Genomic DNA, 16,603 nt, shown 5'->3' on the forward strand with positions numbered 1-16,603 from the left:
AAAAAATAAGCGCCATTACTGGCCGCTGCTGAATGGGTAGTGGATCCTCAGGACAAATGCTTCGGTGCCCATAAAACTACCTCTCTGTGAGGTTTGTGTTGAAAACAACTGGTACGAGATATGGTATCCACTGCGTGTTGTTTTACAGTTGGAGGGAACTTCATTGGCTATCTGCATTTCTTCTCAACATATTTAGAAACGCCAACACCTCCTTCAAATTCATCCATTTTAGTGCAATGTGGATCAGTGGACAGTCTATTAGAATCGCAACCCGTAATTCACAAAAGCTGAGTAACAATTATCAAGACCGACATTACAAGACCGATAGTTTTTAGCACCGAGTTTTCTCCAACTTTTCCGATAAAACGTCTGTGATCTCTCGAGAATTTCTCTTGGTCCATCACTACTTATATATAGCTGCGAAAAGCTCAGCAGTCTACTACCGGTTTTGCTCTTCGTACCTCACAAGTCAGATGTAGTACCCGAACCTCCGTCAAACCTATGTTCTACTTGAACGCCAATTTGTGTGCCGTTGGATTTGTACACCAATTTGAAAATAAACTTGGTGGTAAAAAGAGACGAATGGTGTTGAGCTAGCAGATTGCTGGAAGGCTTTCTCAAGATGTGTGTAATTGAGCTTTCGCGAATGCAATCACCGTATATTACAACAGTAAAAAACCGTTTCCTGGTGCAACTTTTGGAAAAAAACGTGCCTAAGTGAAGTCTTTGAGGAGAGACCGAGGCCATATCATAATCCATTTGAGCCCGTAAAATTTTGAAGGATTAGATTGTGAACAGATAAGGTGCGTCAGTGTTGCTTCTACGTGATTGGTCAATACGCCAGGTGAACTGCTTGTCTGCTTGTTAACAGCATGATTCTTATCAGCCGGAAATGGCCTGAGGAACAGAGGACCCTTTGGTGAGCAGTTCATTTTCAATCACGGAGCTGCTGTCGTCTTGAGTAACTATGAACTGTACAATTCCCCTCCATGCCGGTCCCTTAAGGTCCATTAACATCACGTAGGTCATACGCGAATGTGATCTCTCCAAGCATGCATTGATTTGATCAACTCAAGACATTCATTTCTTCAGAACATCAATTAAGGAGGTGCTGCCTACTGACCTGACAACCAATATCGATTCGATACGCGCAGGACCCCTGAAAATCATACTGATTCCTGAGGAAGTGTAGGGCGGTTATGGGGCCACTACTACAGTGATCCAAACGATTACTGCAATCGAACTGCACTCGAAATGCACGATGCATCACATGCTACGGTTGTCAGAGCTGCGCTTCACATACGAGTGCGATTATAGCTTATTTGAGTTGACATAATCAGAGCAATCCCATTCTCATTATTGTTGGCAGATAGAGGATTCACGTATGTGAAGAACAAGCACCAGCTGGATCGTCAATACACTCGGGTCGATTTTCAATCCAGCCAAAGTATTACGGCAATGCTAAACATAAAATATTGGGAGTAGTAAATAACCGGGAAATGAGTACGTCTTTCGTGAGAGTGTTGGACTGAGTGCACTAATGAATGCACCGAATCTGAGTTGGCACCAAACCCCTTACAGTGTACCACGCTTACGTTGGCTATATATGGTTGGCTAACATCCATGAGTGGATTATTGCACACCGGTGCACTGCTCTGAGGCTCGCGCGAAGCTTTCTGTGAGTCTGAGTCCCATGAAAACCCGAAAGGGCAAGATTGGTGCATAAATTCGCAGTGATCCTTTGAGAGCCGTCGATCGGTCCGTGCAGGATAGTATTCCAGTGAGTATTAGAACCGGGATGAAAGACGAGGTGCTTGTATCATAGGTAAATTCCTTTAATTTTCATCATAATTCTCTCCACCGTGCTGTCCAGCCGTACCGCCGAGAGCTTTCCGCAATGAACTATTTTAGTTGTAATGGAACAAAAGTTGTTAGCCTACTTTCATTCCAAGAATTGTGAGTAAACTAATCTCAACCCGCTGGTTCGTGCCTTGCAGCTGATACAGAACTGGAGCACTATTGTCTCGCATGTCCGATTCTACTAATACAGACATCCACAATTTGACTTAGACATCCTCCAACAATCAAGTAGGTGAACAATTCCATTGCATGAGACAAAAATAACCGTTCTATCTTAACGAGGAATCCGTAGTGATTCTGAACTCGGAGTAACCTAACTCGAGGCTTCTAAGGTAAAAGGGACTTTGTTACTTTACTGTGCAAGCGATTTGGCCAGTTCCTTCCTTGTTCAAAATCATTATTGGTCACAATTCATTCGAAAAGTCAGCACATATATCTTGGATGAATTTGAAGAAATGTTGGTTTCACTGGACCAGTTTCGACTAATTTTGCAATCTGCTGCTATGCATAAAAGAGCTAATATACATAAGTTGCTGACTCGTGCCTGGACCTTGTGTCCTTATCACGAAGCATGGGGTCTCTAACCACTGAGTAGCCACACAGAAACGCCAAATAAGCACTTAATTTCATCGACAAACTACTCTGCCAGTCTGACCCCTTAGCTGAGGTTAAGCTTCACCCGGCAATGACGCGATTCACGTGGAAACGCGTTTCCAATAATTCAACATCTTAACGATATAGTGGAGCGCTAATGAAAATTCGCGGCTTAGTGCATCATATGTTCGGAATCCCCTGGCTTCTTGCTTGCACAAGAGGATCCTTGTGTAACAATTGCATATCTGTTCCTCCAGCACATCCTGAGTTATCTTTTTAGACTGATTCACGGCATTTATTTGTGACCCTTGAAGCCTGTTCGGTTTGGTTTTTTAGACGCAATAATTCTAGTACCTTCAAAACAACATACCAAGTGGAACTCGTGTCCAACGACCTGAGCGGCCAAGCAAATGGTTCTCCTCGATTGGTCCACCTAATTCCGGATGTTTCACTTGGAGATTCGCGAGCACCCTGAATGTAGTGTAGTTGGGTACCATCCTGTTGGGATCAAACACTAATGATTAGATTGAGCTTCTGCAGCTGTAGGACTTCTTGGTGTTGTAAAAGACGAGTGCATGATAGAGCTAGTGCGAACAGAATTCAAGCGTTAACGGCGGAAAATACAATTTATAATACCCAAAGAGAAGTGTAGCGATTGTAAGCTGCTCAAAATAATCTGTTATCTCCTTGTCAATATTGGTCACAATATGATGCAAACTTTGTTTTGATGAAACACACAACAAGCCCCTGCGTCTTGGGCTCAGTGGGACTTCGCAACGTCTGCTGAGTTACTGTTGTGACTGTCAATTAAGTAACACTGTCTGGTTTCAATTTCCAACGCGAATAAAAATTTATCTGCAAACACTGAGCCTATCCATTTTCATCAGTGGATTATTATTGCGACTACCGGAGGTTTGGAATACCAGGAAATTAGAACCTTCTCTTCTTGGTGTTGTGGTGTAACGGAATATGGAGTTGCGGAATTTCTTCTTATGAACTGTGAATCAATATTTCCTTGTGACATTATGTCTGACTTACATTAATAGTTTGTTCTGTTCATTAGACACTCGTTTGGGCCGTTAAGCACTACAGAAGATTCTGTACTTTTTTGCCAAGAACAGAGTCCAAACAACTGGTGTGTATTTATCGAGAGATTGTATCTGGCCTAAAAACAAGTTTTGCAAACTTTGCCTCGCGGCTGAAAAACGGTATGTTTGGTAATGGTGGAAATTGCGTCCGCATAGCCTGGCAGAATGTCTAACGCTTCTCCCAAATAATCCTGCTGCAACTGTTGAGCATGTAGTTCACAAAATCTCCGAATTAGCTGCTTTCTTCCTTATGAACTATAAACTTTTGGGCGTCGCAATTTGAAGTACTGTCTGTAAACTTCCGCTTGGTTTTTGGGAATAATCCATGGAAGTACGTGGCCTATGTTCTTCTTCGCATCGTTTGCAGCGCTATAGCGCCTGTATTTCTCCGGTTTACGGACCAGTCTGCCCGTTGAAGGGCCTAGTCCAACGACAAATGGACACGCTGTCTCAGTTGTTGTCACCCCGTTACTATCTTCGGTTGCTAGTCCAGCTGAAAGTGAGGCGGTATATGTTGGACAAGCGATGGTGCCATGTCGTCGTGACAACAACCGCTGTCGCTTGGCTGAATTTCGGCAGGCCCCCTCACATCGGGCTTGTTGCACCAGCTGGCGTCGCTCACAGACTTGTGAGGATGGGGGCGGAAACTGCGTCTCAATGCGACTGTTGGAGAATCTCATCCCGATTATCCATTGGTGCACCGGCATCTCAGAGACGTGCATAGTGAACTCTGGGTAGCGCACACCAGTAGGTCTCTGAAACAACGGCAGCGCCCGAAACTACAGTAGTGTCACTAGCTCTGACGCTTAACCATTGAAGAACGTCCACTGATGCCTCCAAAACGGAGGAAAAGCGACAATGGGTTGTGAGTAATACTTTGTTGACCTTAGAAGTGGATCACAGCATGCCGGAAAAGTATCCGGTTCTCATGTGTGCTCACAAGAGGAATTGTCACCAGTCTTGTCTCAGAAAATCACCATGTGCATGGAGAGTTGCGGGAACTGAAATCCTGAAAGGAATCTGTCCTGTGTGTGCACGGCGAACCATTCGAATTCGAAGAAACCTATGGGTCATACCACATTCACAGTGTGACATCTATGAGACCTGGAACCATGCACCTTCATGAACGTGTGATGCGGAGGGATACAAAGATTCCTGTAACAAGTGAGTACGGGTAGAAGAGGGTGAATATGGCGACATACAAAAGGCCACACTGTGTCAATCCACAAACGTAACTATTTATTCAACACTTCTGGAGGACTTGAAACGGACAAGAAGAACGAACGACAAACTATCAGAAATATCTGAGCTCACTTAATTTATCGCCCAACTGCCCACAGTAACTTACGTAGCAAATGTACTTTAGATCTCAGTGCAGGAACCCGATGCGAATATGTCCAGACGCGGAACTAGGGTTGATGCCAAGGGAGGTGAGACAGCACGAATTCTCAAGAAGTGAACAACATCATCGTCTTTACTTTTAAAGCAGCGCACATGTACAGAGCTTTGATGATTTAGGGTGAATAGCTATGTATTGAAGGTGGTAGCTGATATGGTTTGATGCGTAAATACAAGGATGTCACAAAACTTTTACTGAGGGAATCGGCATGGGAATCTATGTACTGAAGGCAGCAGCTTGGGTGCGTGCGCCATAGAGTGCGCGAAGGTGCCTTGTTTGTCAATGTCCTTAACCATTGATTTGTTCCATCTTAGGGTTCCCATTCAGGGAGACAGCAATGACCAGCGGAGCCATTTTTGCTTATATGGCTTTCATATTTCGGTGCCAAGCCATTGCTTGGCCTCCCCTGGCTATTTTTCATCTTCGGTGTTGTTGTACGAAAAAGGCCGTCCGATGAATCCAATCGATCGTCACGTGGAGTACGTGATGAAGCCAGAGCAACCAATGGACGTGGGCAGGAACTGATGTAGATAGTAACTACATGTGCGGGCAGGTAAGGGAAGGTATCAGTAAGGGAACTAAGGAGCCTAACAAGATACAAGCTCTACCGTATTAGAACTAGGGAAGACACCGATTCCTTTTGAATACACAGATCAGGTTTTACTGGCGTGGTAGATACAGCCTCAGCCTGATGCAAGGGTAACTGTATTGAATAACTACCCGAAAGGTATCGGAGTTGCTGTGCATAGTGAATCCCTCAAATATATAGTAACTTATGTGCAGACACAACTACCGGGCGAAACAGCCCTTCAGCTATCGCTATAGCTAACTACATCTTTGTTCTAGCTATATACTGTCCTCCATGGTCTTTCTCGTAGATACAGTGATGATCAGAAAGGGCAATCTGCCTTACGTTCTTTCTGGTTCATCATATTACGCCAGTGACAGGTAAAGTTATATACCGTCGCAAAAGCGCCACGGTGTGTGCGTTTCCTGCCATGAAGTGATATGCTTGGTCAAACCTACGCGCATACTTCCGGTATCTACAAAGTACAGTCTACCTATTCTGACCTTTACTGTAGGTTGGGAGACATCGATTTCGGAGTCGCCAATGGCTGACTCGTACTGTAACACAAAATCAGGCAATTGGACAAAAATTTGTTCACATACACATTCCAGCTCTTACATGCGATCTCCTATTGATTGTCTGGACTCAGTACCGCGACACAATGCATAATCACTTGTTCGCTTCAGGCCTTTACCTGACGGACCGATGCCTTGGGTGGGAACTAAAGATAGACGCGTCTGTGCGTATCTCTTGTTTACGCAAACCAGGGACTAATTGAATGCTGTCTTTTTGTAACAGTCGGTGTTCATTCTGATTGTTGGACGTTTTCGAAAATCTGTGAGGTATCTGGCGGTTTATCGGTAGTTCGCATCTCTGAAGATGGTCTGTCTTTGCTTTCCGAGAAGTTGTTTCTTCATGGTCTGTCTAACCCTCATTTCGAAGCAACCAAAGCAAGCTGTTGGTGTTCGCTCTATTTCAAGATTTTGTCGCCTTGTCCTCTTCTTCATAGCAAGCCTCATATCCTTCCTTATCATCTGCAGCCATTTGTTAGGCGAAATGACAAATCATGTGCCTAACTAGTGTGCTGGATCTCCCACCTGATGATGTACACGGTATGGACGAAACCCCAGTAACAGAACGCCTGTGCTGAACGGTGGGGAGGTTCTTCAAAAGCTCGTTATCTGCTATCTGGCTTTCAGAAAGATTTATTGTTTGACATGGTAGTTATAACGGGTGAACGGTATCTTCGAGTGACGCGTAATACCAGAACCTCCGGAAGGTAAAACAAAGTCGGAGCTGGGTTTCTATACGGTACTACTAATGTAAGACGAATTCACAAATTATACAAACCTCGACAGTAGATACCAGTCCAAAACAAATGGTCCACTTGGATTACAAAAGTACAAACCAAAAGAGCAAACAGACTCCCACGTGCGACAGTCACACGTACACAAAGTCGGCTACAAATGGCCGGATGACCTCAAGGCTAAATGGGTGAATTGGTAAGGACAAGCAAACGTCAGTTCATATAAACACACTAAACACAAAAGTGGAGCATGGGTTACAAATAGGAACAGAACAAACGTGGGGAATTCCAATTGCCAACGTAACGGATGATACAGTGGCAAAACTTCTAAGTCATTAGGAAATAGAAGTTCCTGATTGATGGATTGAGTAGTGAGCGAACATTTTTTCTTATTTGTTTGCATCTCATCCTGTCGGAAAGATCCAAGATGAATGCGTTGTTATTTGAACGTATCCTCATAATAGAGGGTTCTGCATTGGTAATTATATTCTGATTAAAAGCTTCTCTCGATGGGCCAGCTCGTTAAACCATGTCATTATTTTCGTAGCGGATCAGTACAGTGACTAAAGAATGGGCATTTTTATAGTGCATTCGTGCATACTCTGTACTACCAGATGGTCGAATACTCAAATGATAAGCGTGGATGAGGAACATATGAGAAATCTACTTTGCATGAAGAGATGGCATGCACAATTCAATCGGCCATCCACTAAGCCAACATAAGTGCAGCCCTTGGAAACACCGCATTAAATCGCCCAGCACAAAAAAGCATAATTTGAGCATGCAAGCCACCATTTACTGTGAGCTGACTGTTCAGATGATCTAGAAATATAAGAAAGGAATGACATATTAAATCGCACAAAAAAGCATAATTTGAGCATGCAAGCCACCATTTACTGTGAGCTGACTGTTCAGATGATCTAGAAATATAAGAAAGGAATGACAAGGGTAGAGAGCCCAACGAGGAACTGTCAAATGAGAAAAACTTGCAAACATTATTGCTTAGTTTGCTGCACTGCGTATCTGGCGTGAGTTGAACGCCTGGCTTCGTGTGTGTAAACAATCACAAGACTGGGTGTTTGTTTTCTATCCAACATACAGCATGATGTGTAGTATGATGTGGACGCAAATAACCCCTCAGCTGGTTGAAGAGAATATGTCAGGACAGTTAATCGTTTGAGCTGTAGGACTAACAAGTGACATCGCTCGAGTGCGATGTCCATCTACTCAGATGCAATAGTTCGGGTGCATCAGGTATTTTAACTTACGTTCCCCGAGTGTTATATGTCTGAGGTTTTAAACCCAGCATGGCCAAAAATGGGAGCAGATACTGGGTCCAGAACGCACATTCTCTGTTTACCTGAACAGGGAATCGGCTTCTTGATTGAACCCACAAAATTCGACGTATTCCTTCGGTTTTATTCGCGTCTAAATTAAGCCAGACTTGCACGTGAGAGCAAAAGTGGCATTCACATGTGACAAAATTTTTCCGTGTCTGACTCTGTTGATGTTTCCTATTTAAGCTGCAGTTCAGTAGAAGAAAGTGTGTGAGGAATTAAAAACGTGACCCAGCTATGGACGATGCAGAAATCAAAACTGCGAAGAAGGCGTGCTACTGATTATTTGTCAATAGCTAAAAATTAGTACATCTACGTTGCCATAGGAAAAAGGTCCAAGCAGAAAATCCCCATCCATCTGGTCAGTTTCAACGATACTGACAACGGGGTAAGACTTCGCGAAAATGAAACGTTTATCCCAAGTTCTTGGTGAGTTGGTATTCTAAATATGTGTAGTGAATAGAATACACGGTTGGCTTATAGGACGTAGACAGTCGAATACGCGGGTCAACCGCTAAACTTAAGAAACACGCAATAAGATGTCTGAAAAATTTCTTAGGGTTTGTGTTCCGGTAGAAAACGCAAATCCTTGCTCAAGCTGGTTTTTCTACATCTGGAATTACGAACTCAACTTTCATAAATTTTCCCACGCTTTCAAAGGAGAACACAGTGAATAACACAAATCTTTCAGGGTGCCTTTTTAACATGTAATTCCAAGTCAGCTGCACATTTCATCAAAAGATCTTACTCTTGCCTTGGTGCCCTGTTGAGTGACATTGGTTTCGGTAAACCTGAGAATGGCAGACTGGGTGAGGAGCGTAGACGTACTTACTTTTATCGATCTTACGTAGGTGGTATTTTTATGCTAGTATCAAACAGTTCCATCATGGATGCTCTCCTGAACAAGAACACTCCGCGTTTGGTGCTGAAAGTGAAAACTCTTTGGACTTTAAATTAGTCAGCCGATCTCACGGTTTAATCTAGAAGCCTGTCTACACAAAACCCACGTGGACGGGGCAGTACACAGATTTCCATAGTTCTGTGGCACTGTGTAAGAAACGAACACCGATTTGCACTTTAACGAACTGAGCAAGGAGAATCTGCTCAGCGGCCACGCTAAACTCTGAAACCAGTCATATTGCTAAGGTGCTCAGATCTAACGGTTTTCCAGAAAGCTGAGCGCCTGAACGTCCCAGTCAACCCTTGCAAAGAATCCAATCTGCTTGAGTCTACCTTATCAAGGGGATCTGTTGGCAGACAGTCAAACTCTACAACACAGTTCTGGTTGCAACTCTGCACTCTGCAGCCAACCCTTTGTTCAAATTAGGCTTCAGAGACAAACTACCAATCCTCATCAAGAATGTGGTTGAGTATTTTTTTTAAAAGCTGTTGTTCGGCGGAGTATGTTGGGCTCACGACAGACAACCTGCTAATACGATACATGAACATCTCTCTTGCCGCACCGTCACTAGACTTAGTGTCCCAGCCGAAAGCTTGATTGTGTCACACATAATCTACGCCGGACACGTGATCGATTCAGACGAGTCGTTTCACGCTATCTAATGAGTACGTAACAAAAAGCCAGTATCGACGTGGCTTGACTACAGCCGAACCGGTTACAGTACGATTACGCAATCTGGTACTATGTTGTCAAAATCGATTAGTACAAGCTCCGAGTCTGTCTTGGTCATGTGGCATGTATTGATTGGCTCAGTAGCTCAACGACCTTCTATACCACCTTAAATTATCCAGCTGGATACGACTTAAGTTCCATTGACAACCGATTGTGCTTGTTTTCACGTTTTTGATGAAATCAAGGCTCTCCTAAAGTATGCGCAAGGTAATATAGAACGTCATAGAAATTATGGAGACCGGCTCTATTGGATTATTTCTTCGACCAACATTTCAATGACCTTTCATTACAGATTTTCATTTGGTAGATATTGCGATACTTTGTCTGATGTGATGCTTTGACCGCTGACCTGTTGCACAAGAACTAAAAAGAGGACGATAACAGATGTATCAATAATGGATACATTATCTTCATTGAGAGAATCAGTAACAGCAGCTGCAAGTAAGTCTCAATTCGTGATGATGTAAAAATTGTCGCGCACGGGCGATAAAAAAAAATAGGAAACCTACCAGATTTCCACACGGTCTCTCTAAAAGCCCTGAAGACTGCACCATAAGCTATCTGGCGTCAGCAGCCTGTAGTCTCGACAATTTTCAGCCTTAATTCGTCATTTCAGGCGGATTACCAACGTATCACTGTTTATCTACACCAAGCACTTGAATCAAAACAACGGTGGTGTCAACTACAACGTGCTCTCTCTACCCATCCCAAGTCTTTCTTGTTACCTGATGGGTCCCCATGCATTCGTTCGGCCAAATGATAAGAGGTACGCCTAAGGGTCTTCCTTGGGGTTGAATACATAAGTGGTGAATTCACATTATCTAGCACCCATATAAAAAAGAGGATACCAACTTACACAATGTGTAGCCAAACATAGTGGGTCGGAGATAGCATAAGTAATGTACGTGCTGCCGACAGAAGAACGAAGGACTTGCTCGCTTGCCAGACTCGAAGCAAGACGGGACTGAATCACCACTTGGGCTAGCAGTAGAAATCTTTTGGGCCCGCCATTCTAGCACATATTATAACCCAGTCAGTCTCATGTGAACTAACTAAACGATCCCGAAAGAAAACGGCACGACTACTTATGTTTGATTTAACTGATAGAAAGGCGTTCAAGCCATTTGGGACGCGATTTGTGCTACCAGAGTTATTAACGTGTCCAGAACAATGGTACTGCAGATGGAACGGCAACTACTAGCTACTACCTTCTGAGTGAGATAAAGTCACAAGGCTAAGAGTGATTAGAATGAAGAAAAGGACCGTAGGAGTGTGTCACATCTGATGCACATTAGGACGAAGTTGCGTCAGTAGTTGCCTAGTACCATAGATTCAATGCGACATTTCTACCGGCCACCAGTTTGTCGGCCCACTGGTTGTTAATAGAACCATGAATTTGTAAATGGGATAGTACAGTTTTCCACCTGTATAAGAGCTACTCTTGGGGTAGCTCTAGAATTCTCTTTCTCTGAGTGGTAAGCTTCAGGCGACTAGTGCGGATATAGGTTTACGAATCATGCACTTGTTCATGATGGTACAGCTAGGTCAATAAAGTACCGTTTAAGGAGCTATATACACCCCCAAACGAGCTCGCCAACGAACGCAAGCTTATTAAATGACAGGGATCAATCGTCTTGGTTGTATGATATTTTCAACCTGTCGGGAAACATTTCTTTTGTGTCCCATGACCTGGAATTTAGTGATGTTTCATGCCAAAACTACTTCTTCAGAAGCACAAGAACAAATAAAAACTTCTGCGCAAAGATTCAGCTTTTTCAAACTGCCCTGGGGCTAGGAGAGAATGTTCAGATGATAGTCAGATTCGAAGCTGGATACTGACTCGCGGATCGAGGATAATGGAATTTCCTTACCACATAATACAACATCCCTCGATCCCTTCTCTGATTATTATGGCCGATTTACCCGTTTTTTGACAAATTGTATTGACGAAAGCGGTTACCACTTAAAAAATAAGTCATTATCCAAATGACTAAGTTTTCTGTATGTTGTCACTTTGGAATAATCCACCAATTAATTGTTAGGATGTCACTTTGAAAGACAACTGTCTATGTCTGGATGCTGGTAGAAGAAATGGTCGGTGAGATTGTCGGACAATCCGGCATTGATGGACTCAACCAAATCAGTAATTGATTATCCCAACTCGGAAAGGGCATTGTACACACACGGGTGTATTTGGGTGGATCTGCCAGCATTTCTCACATAACTACTGAAAACTGGATCGGATGGTTGAAAATCTTGACAAGGGATGTGCTGGGGAAAGGCCTTTGAGTGTGACACAACTGCTTAGTGTATCGGGCAATACCAAGTCAAAGTATATTTCCGAAGGTGGTATTTGTAACGGAATCAACAATAGCGAGGTTTGGTTGCCCTTTCGTTTATTTTGCAGTGTTCTGTGTGAACTTTTTAACTAGCCTTGACCGGTCATGACTTTTGCCTCAGTACTGAATCTTTTAAAAACTATGTAACTGGAGTAGAAAAAGGCCCAAAAACTTTTCTTTCCATCTTATTCAAAATAACTAAACGAAATTCCAGCCTTATAGGTAGTCTGCAGAAGCACTAGCTTTCTCACTACTGGCTACTTACGTAGCTGACCATCCTCAGCTCCAAGTGCAAAATACATGGGCACCCAATTGGGAGATATCGTATAAATAGTAATGATAATAATAGTAATATTAATAATCGTTCATTTGTAACCCCCTTTCGATACCTAGCTGTCATGCCATCTGAAGGAAGCACGAGGGTTGGGATAATGCCAGGCTGCCAAAGCCTAGACAGGAGAAGTCGACATACATGGGTTGGGTTCGAACCACAGACCTTCCGGTCGGTAAATCCGCACCCTAACCAATGAGTCATCTCGCCCCCGAAGATATCGTGTAGAATATATCAAATGTGATCACTATTTGACAGAGAATTTTAAACCATTTCAAAATGTCATAACCACTATTAATTAACTTTTAGGAGTGACTGGTACTTTGTGCTATGGATAGAATTGTTCTACCGAAGTTTATGGATTACCGAATCTTTCACGAATTTCGACCAAGATCATTGTGATGAAAACTACTGAAAAGATGGAAATAAAATGTATACAGCAAAACAAAGACTCTGTCCAGCGATACCTATAGCCAACTAGTGAATGAAGCTTACTCTGCCATTTGGCCCAAAAAGCGTCAAAATTGCAGTAGAGAGAAAACTGCGGCAGAGTGATGGCAGTAGCTCTCATCGGCTCCAGTTCTACTCTCAAAACACTAATGCGCCTGGGTTTTGCTGTGTTCTAAAGGAGCCTCGGTGGCTATGTCCGATTATCAAGCACAACACATTCGGACAGTGACATTTTTCGCAAAAGCGTTATCGCACAAATCCAAGTAAACCCTGGATGACTTCAGTTGTCGTGGTTTGACTGAACGAAAAAGTGCTCTGTGCTGCGCGCGACCTGCCGTCATATGATCATCTGATCTTCATTCAATCTCGATTCAAGTCGTTTTAAGGAAATCGAGCTTGAATGAACAAAAGACTGCAAAACACACTAGTAAAGTTATTTTTCTGAATACTGGAAGCAATTTGCTGCAAATTATGCTTCACACAGCTTATGATTTCTGCAAGGCAACGCAAAAGACTGCAAAACACACTAGTAAGTTTATTTTTCTGAATACTGGAAGTAATTTGCTGCAAATTATGCCTCACACAGCTTATGATTTCTGCAAGGCAACTTCATATCCTTGAATCGTATGTTTTGCATAGCTGACCAGAATCGGTCATACACATTCTTTGTTCCATCTTATTCAGCTGGATAGTGGTTTTGAAGACACAGATATCACGTTGTTTTTGTATACACAAGCGTTTTCGACGATCAGGGAAATCCTACTCTCAGCTCGTGCATAGGATTTTCCTCAGCACTGAAGGCGTTGTGAAATATGCATGCGATTGACGAAGACTGACGTGACCTTTGCAGATCTCCGAATAACGACTCTGTGTATGAAGCGTACGTTCATTTCATGGTCGGGTTCATCGACTGGCCGATTTTCGGGGTCAGGCAGACCAACAGAAATCTATGGGTTATTTACGTGAATGAAATTGTAGCATTAAGGTTAGTGCTTTCCGATTCTTTGCTTTTTTTCAGTACGTCTAGCAATACAAGCATGCAATGGACCACCTGTTACACATGCCGAGGTACCGCTGGTCGAGATGAGCGCCGTTTTCTGTGCTTGATTCAGAGTGGCGGAAACCTAGAGGTGGGCATAGCAGAAGGAGAATGAGTGGTGTCAGTAATGTTGAGGCTGTTCACCTTCCAGGATGGGTCTCTTTTTCGCCTCAATCCATGCCACTGTTTGGTTGTGTACAGTGCTCCTACTCACTCAAACTATTCTAGAATATACCGCCTTCATATTTGTTGATGAATGGAATGAGGCAGCATCAGTGTCGTAAACAGTAGTTTTTGATTTCCTACTACCTTTCTGTTTCATTCAGTCAAGGAAGGACAGTGTACCCGATGTGAACCCCACGCTAAATTTAATGCGATGATCTAAAGTGTGAAGATAACAAATGGAATTCGTTGATTTTACCACGCTCAATCAGAACGAACGTGTCATCTACGTGACGCCAGAAAACCCTCGGTGGACACTCAAATCTGGTCGAAGCATTCTGTTCAAAGCTTACCATATACACATTAGCCAAAATAGGAAATAGTGGAGATTCTATCGCCAGACTCTGCTCTTGACAGTACATAGCTGAATAAAGAACATATTGGACGAGGTTTAAGCATATTTTGATACCTTCGACCCCCTCATCTACGAAGAGCAGTGTTGTGTCTGCCAGTAGCAACCGCCTTGCTACTTAAACAGCTTCCGTTTTGGGGGCATTCGTATACATCATTGTGGCATCAAAACTGGCGGGACCTCGTCTAGCTCCAACGGAAACTAATTTTTCAAGCAAAATCATACGAATTTCGGTTTTAAGATACCTGCCAGAAATCTGGATAGCTCACGAGGTAGTGAATGGCTGCCACCTGGCTCATGAATTTTAGTTACCCAAAACGTCGTGGTTGAATTACGATTTTGGGTACAGCCAATATAACTTGCCTTATTCAGCGTAATTTATCACTGATCCCAATAGATCCCAAATTCAACCTTACTATTATCCGTCCCGCTGTAAATTTATCATTAAGACCTATCAGCGATGTGTTCTGCAACTGGTCACTTAGTCATGACGACAATGGTCTTGCCGGTATCTGCTTTTGTCCACCTGTTTTTAGCGTACTTAACGCTTTCCTCTCTGCTGATGCAATATTTGGAGCTTTGGTCTGCTTGGACTCCAGGAATTTGACCAACTGTATGTGTGATTTCTGTGCTTCAACTGAAGGAAGTTTCTGGAACACATACTAAACGCTTCCACTCTTATAATCCTTACTGGTTACGAAGTTCAGCCCTTCATGTTATAGACAGCGCTTTTCTTCACTCAGGGGTCAATCTAATCAATTGATTACCCTAAAATAGCTGGTGGATGGCGTACTCTTTTATAATGACTTACTAGAACAGCGGGTTGTAAGAAAAGATTTTCGAGCTTAATTGCATCTGTCCTCTCGTTGATGACCTTGTGTCGATTTTACCTACATTTCTTTGGTGTTAAGTAGTTCGAAATCGGCGGGTGAGGGTGATGAGACGATACGCGCGCTGGCTGATATCACACAAACGCTACGTAGTTAAATAAACCCCATGTTTAAGGAATGATATGACTGCTGAGAATGCTTTTCAGGCAGAAGCGGGAGATATATCAGTCAGCTCAACAACCAGAAGTGCGCGAATTGCGTTGTGCTTTGTGCATTTTATGTGGACTAGTGGATGACTCCAACCTCACCAACCGACTGAGAACACTGCAGCCCTAGTTCAAATGCATCAGTGAATACTCCAAGTAAAAGAGATATTGGAGTGGTTACCGGGCTCACCACTAATCTTGTTCTTTCTCTAAAGTTCCTACGGTCCATACGAACAAATGTGTGCGACCCGTTTGTTTTATCACAGTATTTGATTGAGCGAAGACATCACTTCGTTTTGGGCTTCTGTGAGACGTTTTGAACTGCTTTCGTGCTTGCTACTCAGGGTACGATCCTCTTAAACTGCAATAAACTGATCATATTACACCGACTATAGAAGCGTGTATTTTGACATGGAACTGTAGTCGATTTTCGACTTTGTTACTCAAACATAACGGTAGAAAATGTTTTGTGTTTGTTTTACACAGTATTTGATTGAGCGAAGACATCACTTCGTTTTGGGCTTCTGTGAGACGTTTTGAACTGCTTTCGTGCTTGCTACTCAGGGTACGATCCTCTTAAACTGCAATAAACTGATCATATTACACCGACTATAGAAGCGTGTATTTTGACATGGAACTGTAGTCGATTTTCGACTTTGTTACTCAAACATAACGGTAGAAAATGTTTTGTGGCGTTGCACTTTCGGTCCAATAGACGCATATCGTATACACGAAGTTGTTTCCAATTGATGTTTCTGCGAAATTATCATCATCACATGGGACAGCAGATGATGTATGAACTCCCCAATCAATTCCAGACGTGTCTCGTCCCATAAGCCTGACAATAAAACTTTTTGCCTGGCTGATTGCCAACGCCAAATTCACGATAGAAGACGAACTCAGCAGCGCCAAAGCCAATCACACGACCATCCACTGGGTTGTCCGTAAAGCACGTGCCAATTATTGATTCATCATAGTCGTGTCTTGGCTGATGCTATGACAGCCAACCCCCCGACTGATGCTTCAATCCGACCTAGTTTAGGGACATG

At 43.1% G+C, this 16,603-nt stretch overlaps 1 protein-coding gene across 1 annotated transcript; it reads right to left on the reverse strand.

The window, feature by feature from the left end:
- Positions 1-3,790: 3,790 nt before the first annotated feature.
- On the reverse strand, positions 3,791-4,249 carry T265_04802 (hypothetical protein; the record flags this gene model as incomplete). The annotated part of the gene is made up of 1 exon (XM_009169640.1): positions 3,791-4,249. The coding sequence occupies one exon, from the start codon at positions 4,247-4,249 to the stop codon at positions 3,791-3,793; it is 459 nt and encodes a 152-aa protein (XP_009167904.1).
- Between the last annotated feature and the right edge of the window lie 12,354 nt (positions 4,250-16,603).

This window comes from Opisthorchis viverrini, assembly GCF_000715545.1.
Source record: "Opisthorchis viverrini unplaced genomic scaffold opera_v5_83, whole genome shotgun sequence".
NCBI classification, from domain to species: domain Eukaryota; kingdom Metazoa; phylum Platyhelminthes; class Trematoda; order Opisthorchiida; family Opisthorchiidae; genus Opisthorchis; species Opisthorchis viverrini.